This window comes from Pan paniscus, chromosome 9, assembly GCF_029289425.2.
Source record: "Pan paniscus chromosome 9, NHGRI_mPanPan1-v2.0_pri, whole genome shotgun sequence".
Taxonomy (NCBI): domain Eukaryota; kingdom Metazoa; phylum Chordata; class Mammalia; order Primates; family Hominidae; genus Pan; species Pan paniscus.
In genome coordinates this window covers 10,045,910-10,064,071 of record NC_073258.2, presented here as the reverse complement: position 1 = coordinate 10,064,071, position 18,162 = coordinate 10,045,910, and the positions used below count along the sequence as shown (strand labels likewise).

The 18,162-nt window shown below is 45.1% G+C and overlaps 1 protein-coding gene across 18 annotated transcripts in view; it reads right to left on the bottom strand.

Annotated features, from left to right (window-relative positions):
- Positions 1–4,894: 4,894 nt before the first annotated feature.
- PPFIBP2 (PPFIA binding protein 2) overlaps positions 4,895–18,162 on the bottom strand; it is a 144,175-nt gene continuing 130,907 nt past the window's right edge. For 16 of the 18 annotated variants that reach the window (XM_055095181.2, XM_003819108.5, XM_024930623.4 and 13 more), the window contains 7 exons: positions 14,619–14,769; positions 14,245–14,356; positions 13,922–14,010; positions 13,503–13,625; positions 12,198–12,323; positions 11,305–11,493; positions 9,388–10,124 (listed from right to left, as the gene is read on the bottom strand). In XM_055095181.2, coding sequence (XP_054951156.2) covers positions 9,930–10,124; positions 11,305–11,493; positions 12,198–12,323; positions 13,503–13,625; positions 13,922–14,010; positions 14,245–14,356; positions 14,619–14,769 — 985 coding nt within the window. In that variant the 3' untranslated portion in view covers positions 9,388–9,929. Of the gene's footprint in view, positions 6,437–7,657; positions 7,724–9,387; positions 10,125–11,304; positions 11,494–12,197; positions 12,324–13,502; positions 13,626–13,921; positions 14,011–14,244; positions 14,357–14,618; positions 14,770–18,162 lie in introns of those variants that run through there. The other 2 variants (XM_024930629.4, XM_034932074.3) reach the window with 2 other exon arrangements.

Here is an 18,162-nt window from a genome sequence, read left to right as displayed (position 1 = left end):
AGAATGACTTTGACGAGCTGAGAGAAGAAGGCTTCAGACGATCAAATTACTCTGAGCTACGGGAGGACATTCAAATCAAAGACAAAGAAGTTGAAAACTTTGAAAAAAATTTAGAAGAATGTATAACTAGAATAACCAATACAGAGAAGTGCTTAAAGGAGCTGATGGAGCTGAAAACCAAGGCTCGAGAACTATGTGAAGAATGCAGAAGCCTCAGGAGCCGATGCGATCAACTGGAAGAAAGGGTATCAGTGATGGAAGATGAAATGAATGAAATGAAGCGAGAAGGGAAGTTTAGAGAAAAAAGAATAAAAAGAAATGAGCAAAGCATCCAAGAAATATGGGACTATATGAAAAGACCAAATCTACGTCTGATTGGTGTACCTGAAAGTGATGGGGAGAATGGAACCAAGTTGGAAAACACTCTGCAGGATATTATCCAGGAGAACTTCCCCAATCTAGCAAGGCAGGCCAACGTTCAGATTCAGGAAATACAGAGAACGCCACGAAGATACTCCTCGAGAAGAGCAACTCCAAGACACATAATTGTCAGATTCACCAAAGTTGAAATGAAGGAAAAAATGTTAAGGGCAGCCAGAGAGAAAGGTCAGGTTACCCTCAAAGGGAAGCCCATCAGACTAACAGTGGATCTCTCGGCAGAAACCCTACAAGCCAGAAGAGAGTGGGGACCAATATTCAACATTCTTAAAGAAAAGAATTTTCAATCCAGAATTTCACATCCAGCCAAACTAAGCTTCATAAGTGAAGGAGAAATAAAACACTTTACAGACAAGCAAATGCTGAGAGATTTTGTCACCACTAGGCCTGCCCTAAAAGAGCTCCTGAAGGAAGCGCTAAACATGGAAAGGAACAACCACTACCAGCCGCTGCAAAATCATGCCAAAATGTAAAGACCATCGAGACTAGGAAGAAACTGCATCAACTAACGAGCAAAATAACCAGCTAACATCATAATGACAGGATCAAATTCACACATAACAATATTAACTTTAAATGTAAATGGACTAAATGCTCCAATTAAAAGACACAGACTGGCAAATCGGATAAACAGTCAAGACCCATCAGTGTGCTGTATTCAGGAAACCCATCTCACGTGCAGAGTCACACATAGGCTCAAAATAAAAGGATGGAGGAAGATCTACCAAGCAAATGGAAAACAAAAAAAGGCAGGGGTTGCAATCCTAGTCTCTGATAAAACAGACTTTAAACCAACAAAGATCAAAAGAGACAAAGAAGGCCATTACATAATGGTAAAGGGATCAATTCAACAAGAAGAGCTAACTATCCTAAATATATATGCACCCAATACAGAAGCACCCAGATTCATAAAGCAAGTCCTGAAGGACCTACAAAGAGACTTAGACTCCCACACATTAATAATGGGAGACTTTAACACCCCACTGTCAACATTAGACAGATCAACAAGACAGAAAGTCAACAAGGATACCCAGGAATTGAACTCAGCTCTGCACCAAGTGGACCTAATAGACATCTACAGAACTCTCCACCCCAAATCAACAGAATATACATTTTTTTCAGCACCACACCACACCTATTCCAAAATTGACCACATACTTGGAAGTAAAGCTCTCCTCAGCAAATGTAAAAGAACAGAAATTATAACAAACTATCTCTCAGACCACAGTGCAATCAAACTAGAACTCAGGATTAAGAATCTCACTCAAAACCGCTTGACTACATGGAAACTGAACAACCTGCTCCTGAATGACTACTGGGTACATAACGAAATGAAGGCAGAAATAAAGATGTTCTTTGAAACCAGCGAGAACAAAGACACAACATACCAGAATCTCTGGGACACATTCAAAGCAGTGTGTAGAGGGAAATTTATAGCACTAAATGCCCACAAGAGAAAGCAGGAAAGATCCAAAATTGACACCCTAACATCACAATTAAAAGAACTAGAAAAGCAAGAGCAAACACATTCAAAAGCTAGCAGAAGGCAACAAATAACTAAAATCAGAGCAGAACTGAAGGAAATAGAGACACAAAAAACCCTTCAAAGAATTAATGAATCCAGGAGCTGGTTTTTTGAAAGGATTAACAAAATTGATAGACTGCTAGCAAGACTAATAAAGAAAAAAGAGAGAAGAATCAAATACAGGCAATAAAAAATGATAAAGGGGATATCACCACCGATCCCACAGAAATACAAACTACCATCAGAGAATACTACAAACACCTCTACGCAAATAAACTAGAAAATCTAGAAGAAATGGATAAATTCCTCGACACATACACTCTCCCAACACTAAACCAGGAAGAAGTTGAATATCTGAATACACCAATAACAGGCTCTGAAATTGTGGCAATAATCAATAGCTTACCAACCAAAAAGAGTCCAGGACCAGATGGATTCACAGCCGAATTCTACCAGAGGTACAAGGAGGAACTGGTACCATTCCTTCTGAAACTATTCCAATCAATAGAAAAAGAGGGAATCCTCCCTAACTCATTTTATGAGGCCAGCATCATTCTGATACCAAAGCCAGGCAGAGACACAACAAAAAAAGAGAATTTTAGACCAATATCCTTGATGAACATTGATGCAAAAATCCTCAATAAAATACTGGCAAAACGAATCCAGCAGCACATCAAAAAGCTTATTCACCATGATCAAGTGGGCTTCATCCCTGGGATGCAAGGCTGGTTCAATAGACGCAAATCAATAAATGTAATCCAGCATATAAACAGAGCCAAGGACAAAAACCACATGATTATCTCAATAGATGCAGAAAAAGCCTTTGACAAAATTCAACAACCCTTCATGCTAAAAACTCTCAATAAATTAGGTATTGATGGGACGTATTTCAAAATAATAAGAGCTATCTATGACAAACCCACAGCCAATATCATACTGAATGGGCAAAAACTGGAAGCATTCCCTTTGAAAACGGGCACAAGACAGGGATGCCCTCTCTCACCACTCCTATTCAACATAGTGTTGGAAGTTCTGGCCAGGGCAATTAGGCAGGAGAAGGAAATAAAAGGTATTCAATTAGGAAAAGAGGAAGTCAAATTGTCCCTGTTTGCAGACGACATGATTGTATATCTAGAAAACCCCATTGTCTCAGCCCAAAATCTCCTTAAGCTGATAAGCAACTTCAGCAAAGTCTCAGGATACAAAATCAATGTACAAAAATCACAAGCATTCTTATACACCAACAACAGACAAACAGAGAGCCAAATCATGAGTGAATTCCCATTCACAATTGCTTCAAAGAGAATAAAATACCTAGGAATCCAACTTACAAGGGATGTGAAGGACCTCTTCAAGGAGAACTACAAACCACTGCTCAAGGAAATAAAAGAGGATACAAACAAATGGAAGAACATTCCATGCTCATGGGTAGGAAGAATCAATATCATGAAAATGGCCATACTGCCCAAGGTAATTTACAGATTCAATGCCATCCCCATCAAGCTCCCAATGCCTTTCTTCACAGAATTGGAAAAAACTACTTTAAAGTTCATATGGAACCAAACAAGAGCCCGCATTGCCAAGTCAATCCTAAGCCAAAAGAACAAAGCTGGAGGCATCACACTACCTGACTTCAAACTATACTACAAGGCTACAGTAACCAAAACAGCATGGTACTGGTACCAAAACAGAGATATAGATCAATGGAACAGAACAGAGACCTCAGAAATAATGCCGCATATCTACAGCTATCTGATCTTTGACAAACCTGAGAAAAACAAGCAATGGGGAAAGGATTCCCTATTTAATAAATGGTGCTGGGAATACTGGCTAGCCATATGTAGAAAGCTGAAACTGGATCCCTTCCTTACACCTTATACAAAAATCAATTCAAGATGGATTAAAGACTTAAAGGTTAGACCTAAAACCATAAAAACCCTAGAAGAAAACCTAGGCATTACCATTCAGGACATAGGCATGGGCAAGGACTTCATGTCTAAAACACCAAAAGCAATGGCAACAAAAGCCAAAATTGACAAATGGGATCTAATTAAACTAAAGAGCTTCTGCACAGCAAAAGGAAACTACCATCAGAGTGAACAGGCAACCTACAAAATGGGAGAAAATTTTCACAACCTAGTCATCTGACAAAGGGCTAATATCCAGAATCTACAATGAACTCCAACAAATTTACAAGAAAAAAACAACCCCATCAAAAAGTGGGCGAAGGACATGAACAGACACTTCTCAAAAGAAGACATTTATGCAGCCAAAAAACACATGAAAAAATGCTCATCATCACTGGCCATCAGAGAAATGCAAATCAAAACCACAATGAGATACCATCTCACACCAGTTAGAATGGCAATTATTAAAAAGTCAGGAAACAACAGGTGCTGGAGAGGATGTGGAGAAATAGGAACACTTTTACACTGTTGGTGGGACTGTAAACTAGTTCAACCATTGTGGAAGTCAGTGTGGCGATTCCTCAGGGATCTAGAACTGGAAATACCATTTGACCCAGCCATCCCATTACTGGGTATATACCCAAAGGACTGTAAATCATGCTGCTATAAAGACACATGCACACGTATGTTTATTGCAGCATTATTCACAATAGCAAAGACTTGGAACCACCCCAAATGTCCAACAATGATAGACTGGATTAAGAAAATGTGGCACATATACACCATGGAATACTATGCAGCCATAAAAAATGATGAGTTCATGTCCTTTGTAGGGACATGGATGAAATTGGAAATCATCATTCTCAGTAAACTATCACAAGAACAAAAAACCAAACACTGCATATTCTCACTCATAGGTGGGAATTGAACAATGAGATCACATGGACACAGGAAGGGGAATATCACACTCTGGGGACTGTTGTGGGGTGGGGGGAGGGGGGAGGGATAGCATTGGGACATATACCTAATGCTAGATGACGAGTTAGTGGGTGCAGTGCACCAGCATGGCACATGTATACATATGTAACTAACCTGCACAATGTGCACATGTACCCTAAAACTTAAAGTATAATAAAAAAAAAATGACAACATGCTCTTTTAGGCTGCAGAAACTAATATTGGAGCATCTGTAACCTTTGGCAGAGTCTTGTTTGAAACTGGTCTGTACTCCACTACACTGTAAGCACCTTTAGGCGGGGACCTTGGCATTCATGCCTGTATCTCTAGCCCTGGCATGGAAGGTTCTTAACACACACATGCGAAGGAGTGGGTGGATGAGGAACTTAGGAGCATGGATCTCCTTGGCAACTGGAGGACTGTCTACAGGAGCCAGTGCAGAGCAGGTGCTCCAAGTTTGTGGTGAGGACGGGTATGGTAAGACGACAAGAAACTTCAAGGTGAGCTGTGCTCTGGCTCAAGGGCAGACACGGCACTGTGGGAGAGCTACCTGTAACTGGATCATGCGGGAAGGCTTCCTGAGAGATGGTCTCTTTGCCGTGCCTTGAGAGACAGGATTTTCCCTCATGAAGGGGACTAGGAGAAAAATGCATTCCCCAGTGAGGGAAGGGCCTGAGCAGACGCCTGGAGGGAGGAAAGACTAAAGAGTGGAGAGGAAACAGACATGTTTGGGAAGTTGGTGAGTTGCAGTGGAAACACGGAGCTTGAGGTGCTCAAGGGCCTTCCACTTGGGGGAGCTATTTAATCAGACATTACGCCTGAGCTGCTCCAAGGGCAAGGCCTGGGAGGAGGCTGTGTGTCAGCTTGGGTGGAGGCAGAAGGCAGGGTGTGCACGTGTTGGGGAGGCCTCTGCTCCAAGCTGGGAGTCGCACAGATACCCCTTGCAGATGACGGGAGATAGAGTCAGGCAGGGCTGTGGGAAAGGAGCCTCATTGCTTTACCCGCTCATACCCTAAACACCTGCCTTGCCCAGCCACAGTCCCGTGAATGGAAAAAGCACGCTCCTGTGAAGCAGCCCCGGAGGGAGCTCCTGGGGATCATTTCACAAAACACAGTCTCTACAGAACATTCAAAACAGTTTTTCGGAACTTTTTTTCCAGCAGGTTTTATGAACTAACAGCTCTTCCCCTCGAGTGTGAGAGCCTCCAGGCTGTCACCAGGAATAGCATGAGCCATCGAGTCTGTGTGCTGATATGTCACTGCCCTCCCACAAAGTGGTCTGCAGTCCATGTATAAGAGTACAAAAGGTATGAAGCCTGCGGTGAAGAGCGCGGCATGGTTGAAGACACACATGGACCCTGGGGCCACCCCTGGACACCTGTCCCACAGCTCTGCCTCATGCCTGTCAGCAGCCTGTCTGAGACACCCTGCCAGCCCGGACTGGGCTTGCAGAGGGGGCTGTGTGCCCGCTCCCCACAGAAGCAAAGGCTCCGGGGCCCCCACACGTGCCTCCCTACGCTCTCAGCCACGAAGAAAGTCATCTCCAGTCATCAGAGTTGGGGGCAGGCAGGCGAGAGTCATTCAGCAGCTGGTCCTGGCTCAGCATTGTCTGAAAAGGACACAGCCGAAGGGTCAGTTTAATAGAGTTTTGGTCCAGGCTGCCCTGCGGCAGCTGCACCGGAACTAGAGGGCACTGGCTGAGGGCTGCATCTGACACAGGTGCACTGTAAGTTTATAGTGTCCCAGGAAACCCTGAGTATTGGGTCAGAATAAACAACACTATTAAGATAAAAATAAATTGTTCATCTTAGAAATAAATTTTCTATTTTCAGGCCACCAAAGGCCTAGATCATAAGGGCAAGTGTGGGCAGATTCCTTTCATGGGTGGGCCAATAAATAAAAACGTTGAGTAAAAGTGATCCTGTTTGGAGTCAGGGAGACTTTCCTGTTTTGTCCTTGAAAACAAGGAGAGTCGTGTGTCCCTGTCCTTGTCCTGTCATCCCCATGGGCCTTGCTAGACAAGCAAGCAGAGTACAGTGACAGGGGCCTCGATGGGGACAGACACTATAGCCAACAGGCTCAGTGATGGAATGTCCAAGAACTAAAAGGCCTTGGGAGTGATGGATCCTCAAAAACAAATCCTGTGCTCTGTGGCTGGCCTTTTCCTGCCAGCTCTAGTCTGCCTATAAGCCTGGCAAGGAGGATGTCATTAGCCCTGCTTTACAGATAACTAAGCCAAAGCACAGGAGAGAATGACACCCAAGGTCACAGAGCTAGTGAAGTCAGAGCAGGGACTTGAGCCTCACTCCAAAGCTGCTTTTCGAGGCCAAACTGCTTCCCCATGATATGGTTTGTCCTTTCGGGCGTGCCAGGATGTGCTCACAAGCCTGTCAACACTCTGTGATACCCATAAAGTCAGAGGCACGATAGAAAATGCATGTGTCTCTGGGTAGAGGGTGGAAGTGTCCACTAGGACAGGATGCAGCCTGGGCTCTAGGCTGATGAGACAGGTGATCTAGAGTTGCTGAGCATCTTGGTTTCCTCATCTCTAAGCCTGGGAAGAGGACCTGAGATCTAGTGTGCTTTAGCTGGCTTTGGCTAACAGCCCATGAGCCTCCCCACTGCCCTTAGGGGCTCAAGGTCCAGTAACAGGCCAACAGAGAAGGCCCCTGGGCTGCTTTCTGCCTCGTGGCTGGCTCAGGCTCAGGCTGTGACCCCAGCACTAAGCACCATTCTTCACCGTCCCCCAGGCCTCGTGCAGCACACCACATCAAACTCACTGGGCCTCCCTGGCACCAGTCTGACTGTGGAGAGAGGGTCAGAGTCCTACCGTAAGGCGGTGAATGTCTTGGGAGAGGAGCCCTATCTGCGTCACGGTACCTTCCGAAGGTGCCATCTGTAAAATGGGCAGCAGCCTGGTCAGCACACATGGATGCAGCTTGTGATTCAGAGAGATGGCATGCAAGTCCTGTCGTGCTCAAGCCTGGCTTCTCCAGGGCATGCTTCTCTGGAGGGATAGGCAAGGAGTGGGCCAGGCCCTGAGGAGTGACAGGTGGGTGGAGCACATGCTGCTCCTGTTTCCTGGGGAAAGGCATCAATGTCCCACACTGCATGCATACCTCTCCTGGGGCCCCACTGGGAACTGGCATTCAGGGTACACAGAGGCAAGACACAGGCTTGTCAGAAGCAGCCCTTCTGCACGTGTTCAATGTTCCAGCTATTTCCAGGAGCAGAGAGCAGTAGGAATGAAGGCCTTCAGGATGCTAGACTCACGCTACCAGGCAACAGGAGCTCAGACACCAATGCCCTGACATAGGTGGGCATCCTTCCTCACTACTCAAGAGCCTCCCTCCTGCCCCTCCTTCTCAGGTAATGCTGGTCTCTTCCTCCTTCCCTAAACCTACTTAGACACTGTAGATTTGGAAACATCCTCTGTAAATTTGGAGGGCACCAAGTGTAACCCCTCCCTTGTTTTATAGGTAGGAAAACTGAAGCCCACAAAGGGAACAGGACTTACTTGAGAGTGCAGAGAATCAGTGGCACAACAGTTCCATGCAGGTTTTGAAAACAGGCACATGCAGAGATCCCTGTACTGCAACATAAGAAACAAGGGACAAAGCCTGCCCTGACTGGCTCTACAACTCCAGTGGCCAGGCATCAGCCTGAATGAACACTTGTCATCCAGTGGACCTGGGTACCAGGATCTATCAGCAGCATTGCCAGCTGGCAAGCTTGTCCCCACATCTCTCACCTCCCAGGAGGCAGTGGCCTGTGGCAACAGACCATGCCTGAGGCTGCTGGTAGTTTAAGAAGTGAATCTTAGCATAGCCTCCATCTGGTACAGAATCAGAGTGCTACAATGGAATGAAGTCATCAGGCCGTGCCCAGGCCATCAGACAGCGGTGACGTGGTGTTACTCTTCTGCGATGAGGCCCAGGGGATTGAGGGGAGCCAAGCACTGTCTGGGGGCAAACTAGAGTCTGCTGACCAGGAGTCCAGACTGGCAAGGCACATCTCTACCTCAGTCCCAGCCAGACAAGGCCCATCTGGAGGAGCCATTATCAGTCAGTCAGCCTCTAAATCAAGGGGACAGATCTCTTTCAGTTCTGCCAGCAGACAGACCAGCCCCCACCATGGTTATGAGCCTGGCTAAGTCAGTAATAGAGAAGCCAGCAAAACACATGAAAGAGAGTCTTTCCAGCAAGGTGCCTTCTTGTCTCCCCACCATCCCCTTCACTGGGGGGGCTCCTGCCACTAAAACCACTCAGCTTTGAGGTCTGCACGACAGATGTACCCTATGGTCAGGATGTGCATGAGACACGAAGCCCCCTCGGCTTCACAGAGGGAAGCAAATTCTGAAGCAGTGAGGCCATGGACCTCCTCTGAAGGCTATGAGAGGGGGTCCCGCCTTGTTCTACCCCCCTGGTGAATCCTGAGCATGCACCTGGCTGAGGACTAGGCTCAGTGCCACCGGCTCTTCAGCTCTGCAATCGGTAGGACTCCATTTCCAGCTACCCTCAGCTCTTTTTCCCCAACAAAGTTAAAGATATGGTGCGCTGCTTGCTTTCCGCATAAATATTGCTTTTATTACAAGAAAGAAGAGACCACCTCTGAAGTAAGGCACAGCACAATTCCATTGTCACTGTGGCAGAAGTCCCTGTTGCTCATCCCTTTGATCTCAGCCAAGACTGTGGCCCATGGGCCTAAGGCACTTGAGCTTTTCCCTCAACTGAAGTGTAGGGGGTGCCTGAGAGCTGAGCCTCGTGGGAGTGTCCATGGTCTCTGGACCTGCATCGAAGTTCATGTGTTTCCACTGGTGCTGAAGATGAACATCAAGAATTACTAGACATGTAAAAGTGTCTTTAAGTGTCTTTCCTCCTGAGTCCACCTTTGGCAATGGTCCCCAAAGCCTGGCCCCTTAGAGATGCAGCTCCAGATCCTGGCCACCCTCAGGGTTCAAAGAGAGACTGGCCCAGGGGTACACAATTGCTGGAATATTCTCTGCCAGTCATGCACACGTGTGGGGGTGAGGTGCAGTTATATGGTGACACACACAGTGTTACTGTGAGCTCTCGGTGCACAGAGGGCAGGTGACAAGGGCATCAGCTAATCTGTCCCACCTGGTCCAGCCCATCCAGTTCAGGGGCATCAAGGGGGCTAAGGCCCCGGTAGCCACTGTAGACCCTGTGACTATCACTGACACCGTCACTGGGCTCCATTGGGCAAATGTAGTCCGTCGATTCATCGAACTTCTTTTTTCTTATGTTTCCAAAGTGTGAAAATCCTAGTTTCCTTGGCTAAAACACAGAAAATGCAAGATTATGAGAAGGCAATCAAGGCAGTGTGCAGGTATGACTGACAATATACCTAAAATTTAAGAGCAGGTCCTCAAGGAGAGGAATACTGTAAACTGCTCCTAGAAAGACTCTGAACAAAACAGAGCTCTTGTAAGCAATTTCTATGCTGCAGAAAGGCCAATAGGTAAATAATCTTGAACAATAAGAGCTGCCCCTCCAATACTATGCCTGAAACTCATGCCTGGCTGCCCCACCAAAGTGACTTTCTTATTTCCATAGATGAACTGGGAGTTCCTTTAGAATGTACTTGAGGTCTGCACTTGAGGCGAAGCACAGAGAACTTGCCTCAGCACAGCTGCTGGCACCCCAACCCTTTCCCATCTCAGCACCTGGCACCATCTAAAGGCACGTAGGACAGCCCCAGGTTGCTCCCTGCCCTAGCGTCATCCAGCACTGTTTCTGCCTGACTCCCCCAGACATACTTCCTGTCCTGCTCCCCTGGGGAAGGAGGTCTATGCCTGAGTTGTAGCTGAGCATGAAGCATCAACGCTACCAGGGATAGGACCAGCCTGGCCTCCAGAGGTTGCCTGTTGGTCTGTAGTCTGGGAAGAATGTGGTCTGAGGATGCCGTGGCTCAGGCAGGTCTAAAGGGCTTTGTGGGATTCTGGGAGCCCCAGTGAGTAGTGCTGGTGCTTGAAAGACCTGGGGACCTCTGGGTATCTGTGTGCTGGCCACTTCACGAAACAAGACAAATGGAACCAGCTTCCATTGGGAGCACTTCCTATATCAGCAGGACAGCTTTGACCAAGATCCCACGGCATTGCGGCACGCAGGCAGGCCTGACCGAAGGAAAGCCAGACTCGGAGCGCTTCCGCTCTGCAAGGTGAGTCACAGCAGCAGTGGGGTAGAGGACGAGCTCTAAGCCACCTGAGGATAGGTGCTTCCTGGCACATATTTTCTAGGTAAAGAAACCTGCACTGTCTTCCTTGGACTCAAAACTGGTGGAGAACTGGCTTAACAAAGACTGGCCTCACAGACCACAAGCCCACAGCAGAAGCTGAAAGATCCTCTTTGTCCAGGCTGCGCATGCTGCTCTGGCTGTGGGCATCGCGCCAGGTGCTGTGCTGCGTGAGGGCCAGGAGGCAGCCCAGGGCCCACCCAGAAAGGGTCTGCAACTCACCCGGACTTTGGCTGTGGTGGTCAGTGGTGTGTAAGCTGGTGAGGCCATTTTCTCTCGCTTTTCCTGTTCAGCCTCTGGACCAATCAAGGCATTGAACTTGGTGGTCAGGTGGCGCCTGAGGAGCGTCTTTTGTGGGGGGATATTGAGAAGCATAGCCAGGGTGTCCCCAGTGAAGCGTGGCTCCAGGATCTAAGAAGGAACCAGAGACAAGCCTGGCCAGGAGCAAATACAAATGGCTCGAGGGGGAGGATGCTGAGAGACTGGCCTGTTGGGACTGGGGGTGCCTCCAGAGGAGGGGCAGGAGCTCAGTCACTTGTTCTGAGTCCCACTCCACTCACTGGCTGGCACAGGGCCTGGCTCTGAGCACATACTAGCACATTTGCTGACTGACCACCTTGTTTTCACAGACCAGCAGAGAACTGGGACCTCTTTGGTGAGGCTGTCTCTCAGGATCTTCTCTGGATGACATCCAAGCCACCACACTTCCTCATTTCCCCTCTGGCTTTGCCACTGACAGATCTGAGTAGTGATAGGGATCATATTGCAGCAAGTGGGAAGCTGCATTTTTATGGCTTCCCCGTCCCTTCCTCAGCCCTGCTGTTCCCTCAGGGACAGGCAGACCTGCCTTGTAAGCGTTGGTCTTCATGCAACCCATTGACCTAGAATCCTCAAGTCTCATGCCAAGGAGGTGCTGCCAGAAGGCATCTTGCTTCCATGAGGTATATTAATTCTCAAGGACAAGTTATCAAAATACTTTGAGATGTCAAATTATGCAAGACCTCCAGATGAAGTACCTATTTTTTCGTTAGCTTTTATGTCTTGTCCTTAATAAATAAGTTTCTGAATATCCCATTTGCACCAAGGCAGGTGGGCTAGGCCAGAGAGCCACTCACAATGAGGCCTCCATGGACTCCACTCCCTCGAAGATTGGGTGCATACTCTGCCAGGTCCACAGATCGTAACCACTCCATCACCCTGTGGTTGGACCACTGTACAACTTCTGAAGGAGAAAGGTTACTCTGTCAGAGGGAGAAGGAGAGTGAGGAAGTTAGGCTTAATAGGTCCCACCATGGTCCTCTGTGGAGTCAGCCCCTGTAAGTAACCCTGCCCCAGACGCATCACAACAATAGAAGGCCCTGAAGCTTAGTGACCCACCCCATCTGCCAGAGCACCAGCCTCCCCAGTTTCTAGGAAATAGAGCTCCCACTGAATCTTTGAAGATCTTCCACACTGAGATATCTGAATCCAGAATTCTGTTACTCCATCATTTTCTGGCTAACTTTGAGACAAATAAATGAGGACATTATAGTTATTCTTTCAGTGATTCAACAGAACTTTAAAGATGACTGTCAATTTTACAATCCAAGTGGTTTATAGATGAAAGATCTCCCTGGTGTGGCCAATGATTTTAGGGGAGCACACCTTAAGGTACTTATTCCTAAGTGCTCTCACGTAGCACTGTGGTCTTAAAAATGCACAGCGCTGTGCCTGACATATACAAGACATTCAAAACATGTTGGTTGAATAAGGAGAAAATAGGAGATAGACAGCAAAGGTAGCAGCCCAGGAAGCTGAGTTAATTTTACAGCAAGGTTAGACCTAGTTCCCAGGAACAGAGGAGATAGGATGTGACTGACAATCTTCAGTTTGGGGGTCCACCAAGAACTCCGAAGTTCATGGAACATAATCAGTTATTTCTTCAAGACGTGGGGTGCTGTTATTTACGTATACTATTTCTTCTCTAGCAAGACTGCTCATGGATCCCCTGTACCTGGGCCTGGAAGTCAGTAATTTTGGATCTACAAGTAGGGATACCTATTCTGAAATGTCTAGCTTCTACGGGCTCCTCTTCCCCCTCCTCTGTCTCTTCTCTTCTACTGTGACACCCATCTTTCCATTTTGTCTTTCCCTCCCCCTCTCCTTTGCACCATCTCCTCATCTCCTTTAATCACTATGATGACTTTATAGCATGTGTCTCCCCAGTGGAGGGTGGGAGCTTAGAGGTCTATGGCTACTGTGAGACACAAAGTACAGGTAACAGATGTTTGGGGCAACAGGAAGCACAAGCAAACAAAAGAATCCCAGGCACTGTGGTGCAAAAAACAGTGCTTTTATGATGTCATTCTTGTTTGCTCATGCTCGATGTTTCAGGGGTCCTGGCTCAGGGCTACCTGGAGAGATACTATCTGTGGTCTCACCTCATCAGCTGGCCGCCGGTGCAGGCAGTGGGGGTTGAACTTGTTGACATGCAGCACGTGAATGGCACATTTGATGCTGAGATGATGTAGTTGGCTGGTGACTTTTAAGAAGAGTAAATCGTTCTGAAAGAGGAAAGTTTGGTTGATAAACCAGAGTTTCCAAAGTGACAAAAGACCCCTGATGTCCCTCACCAGACCAAGCATAGACAAGTCAACCACATCTCAGGAAGGTGCACGTGGAGACACCAATAGCTTATCACAGTGGTTTGTACTCTGCTGCTTGGGACCTCTTTTGTGGCAAATGATACTATTTCAAGGCCTTAAGAATATATGGAATCAAGTTTAAAATAACCACCATGGGTACACGTGAGCTGAGCGCTCACAGGGACAACTGAAATATTTAAAGAAAAAGTCCTCACCACAGTTAGGTATTGCAGCATTCGTCCGTCAACTCTAGATTCATGAAACTGGTCTTTGTACTGGGGTAAGCCAATATCATCAAGCCACCCTACAAATACAAAAACCCCAGATGTGTCAGGATTCATGAGAGTGAGAGAATGTAGACACCAAAAAAGGGGAGCAAATTATATTTTGAGGTTCGTTTTATTCCCCCAAAAGTTTAGTAATTCCTCTGCCTTTTACAAGGAGACAGCTGTCCTTGAGGTACCCATTTAACAGGAAAATTCTTTCTACTCTTAGTTGCTGCCAGAGACATACTTAATACATATATGCCTATCCTTACTTGTCACCCAAATGTGGTCTAGCAGTGCAGACTCCTCCTCCTGTTTGGTGTTGATGGCTTTCACTGCTAAAACAAGCTTCTTCCTGTGGAGTGGGTGCTTAATTCCTAGCTCCTGAAATTAAAAGATGAAGACCACATGTGAAATTTTGGCAGGAAATTTGGCCCTCAGAGAAAGCTGTGTCTGGGTGGAGATGCTCTGAGTATGGCCGTGTATCTCCACACCGTGCCCTGGGATGCCAACCTGCAGCTACAGAGGGACTCTCAGCCTCCTCCATCCATCCTCCTGTGTGTGTGTGTGACAGGAGTGGCGGACCCTGGCCTCCCCATGCTTTGGGGAGAAATGGGAGCCTCCTCTCCCCAAGCTCAGCCCTTACCTTTTCCATGTCCTGAGGGGTGGCTGTCAATAAAGTGTGGCCAGAAGATACCCACTGCCTGGCAAAGATCACATACTGAGCCAGGCCAAAGTCCTCCAGCCATGCACACACACGCTCTGTGCTCCACTGGGCAAAGGGGGCATTGGCGTCACTGGGAAGCAGGAAAACAGCATATTCCTGTTAGTGGGAGAGCCTGAGGTTCTGAATCTAATCATGTCTCACAAACAAAAGAAAAGAAAAGAAAAGAAAAGAAAACAAAACAAAAAAAACCTGTTTTTTAACAAACAACCTCCATCATGGGATTCTGCTGAACAAAATTCCACTACAACACACTCATAGGAGGTAGACCCTAGAGTTTTCTTAATAACACAAGATCTGAATTTCAAATCTCAGGCTACTTAGAGAATGGGGCAGCCTGTATGGCCCTCCTGAGAACATGTTCACATGTCCTAGGTCCGCATACACACATATACATGCCACAAGTCCAGAGCTGTGGCCTCATTAGGCGGAATCATCTTTTTAGGAAAATGCTTAGAGAACTAGTTTTCTTAGCATTTAAGAGGGTCAGTTCTCTTAACATTAAAAAGAAAAAAAACAAAACACCCAAAACTAAAAGCAAAAACTTGCCAATCAACAACAGCTAACACATTACTTATTAACAAAATAGGAGGAACATTCACATTAAAGTCAATAAAAGGACAATATATTTTTCATCAGTACTAACAACACTGGTCTGAGAGTCGCAGCCAGTATTAGAGATAAATAAGAACAAGAAGTATTGCTATTAGGCAGAAATAAAGCCATTCTTTACAGATGACAGGACTGCCCATTTAGAAAACCCAAGAAAGCTCAGTGAGGTGGCCACTTATGAAATACACATATAAACATATGTAACGTATGTTACATACAAAGATCAACAATTTTCTAATACCATCAATGCACAGATACTAATGCTACTGTTAAAACAATTTAAAAATCCCACTCATAGCAACCAACATTATAAAACGTCTAGGAATTGCCTTAACAAGAGATGTTTGGCCTTGTGTGATTATGTGTGGGGATTGCGGGGGTGGGGAGAGGTACTGACTGCAGCATTCAACTGAGCTACATAGAAAAGGACATGAATAAATGAAAAGCTAGATTATGTTCCTAGACAGGATGACTGGGTTTTATAAAGCCATCAATTCTTAAAGACATCCATTTTTCATTTAAAGTGTGAATAGCACACTAAAAATCCCAATAGAGTCATTTTTTTTAGGGGGGATTCGACAGAGCAACTTTATGTTCATAAATGAGGATTTATAGAATATCGTAGATATTCCTTCAAAGACCAGAAAGATTCCTTCAAAGTACCCCTAACATATTAGATTAAAACATATTTTTTTAAATGCCTGGTTGAGCTGTTGTTAAAGTGAAGGAATTCCTTAAAGGATAAGCATGATAAGAATGCCCCATTTTAGATCAAATGTTAGAGATAATGTATACCCTGGGGCAGGGACTGATCAATCATAATCTGGAACCTGGGCTTTCATGGGTCCTGAAAATATTTTACGAGGCCTGGAACTTACAAACTTTCTCTTCAAAATAGTATAAAATTTGAATATATAATTAGAAACAAAGGGAATATTTAGAATTAGAAAACAAGCCACAAAAAATTGCAAGTTTTGCAAAACTGAAAAAAAATCACAAAATCTAGAAATATTTTATTATATAAAAGCTTGATATACCTCTATAGTTTGATTCTTTTTTGAGACAGGGTATTTGTTATTTTAGAGATGGGGTATTTATTTTAGAGACAGGGTGTTAGTAATTAATTATTTTTAGAGATGGGGTCTGGCTCTGCTGCCCAGGCTGGAGTGTAGTGAGGTAATTACAGCTTATTACAGCCTTGAGCTCCTGGGCTCAAGCAATCCTCCTGCCTCAGCCTCCCAAGTAGCTGGGACTACAGGCCTGAGCTACTGTATCCAGCTATAGTACTTCTTTACTCTCGTATTTTGGGTGGATACTCTTTGACTGCTTCTTTGTATGTCCACAACTTTATAATATATTCTATGACAACAGATGGTTGATTTAGTCTTTCTTCTAGCATGACTGATCAATATTTATCTTTTATGACAATAGTTAAGAAGTTTTATCTTCACAATTTATAACTGGTATTGTCATGTACATTTTTAGAATCATTTAAATTTAGAAAGGCCTCTATCAAATGTCTTTTATATGTGAGTTGTAAAACTATAACGCATTCAAGTTTTCTAATGCTATGGCTAATCTTAAACATTCTTTGAATTGACAGTGTTCATTTAACTCATGTGTTGTCTATGTCCTTGTGGCAGTACATGAGTTTTATGTTATCTTTGTCACTGTCAGTATATCATGTAAACTCAGCAAGAAATTTCAACCTTTTCCCAATGGATTCATATCATTCATCTCATATGAACAACAATCTAGAGGGCTACTCACTCCTTTTGTTTAAAACTTATCTCTTGCTCTTAGCAAATTACTGCTTTTGGTATGATCTGGATTTTTTGTTTATAATTTGTTTTTTAATGTAAGAAAGAATAATTTCTCTCAAATTTCAATGCTCATTTTATCACTTTTGTTTTATATTTGGTTTTTATTTCATTTGTTTCCTTGTTTCTTGGAAGTGGGAAAAACAAACATATCTGAGGGACATTTCAGTTCTTTTTTAAATTTTTTAACTTTTATTTTTTGCCTAGTCTTTGTGAACCTAACATTTCAGCTCTAAAGGGGAAGTAAGTGTTTTTGAGATCATAATTGGAAAACCTCTGGGCTATCGACCTTTTCAAAACCACCTAGAGCTCTGGGCATCATCTCCAGTAGTCTTCCCATTTTTTGTTTTGTGAATCCTCTCCTCCCTCCTAAGCCTTGAGGTGTTCACACAGAATCAGACCCAGCTTCTGCACCTCCTCCTCAGCTCCTCTCAGTGCCAGCATCTCCCATATCCTCAGCCAGGGCACCACTGAACACGCTGGGAAATAATTTGGAGATGACAGAGAAGATACCCTTCATATGTAGCCAAACCATTTGTTTTGTTGACACATTCCAAAACATCCTTTCAAATTGCAGTTCAAATGATGTAGCTGAGATTTCTCAAATATGCTCTTCTCACAGTAGGGGGAGAGCACATGGCACATTTATAATTGTACAGTTCATTAGTGAGTACAGAGCACTGAGCGAATCGGCACAATGGGAAGTAGAAGAAATCCTGGAAGCCATTTGTGCAGTAGGAAAGCTAGTGAATTAAACCTAACTAAACTAAACATGCAGTGACTGCAAACCACATGCACACACATACCCCCCTAAACCCAAACTACATGGATCCCCAGGTCAACTTCCCCTTAGCAAGTCCCCCAAAACCCCCACAGCTGCCCTAACACCATCTGTTACAAGGAAAAGTATAGACCAAGGGAAAGTTGCAGTAAAAATAGTCAGCAGTCTTAAAACTGGTTGTGTTTAAAATACCTTTTTTATGCAAAATTTTCAAAACACCTGGCCCTGTTAACACTATGATCAGACTCTCTCT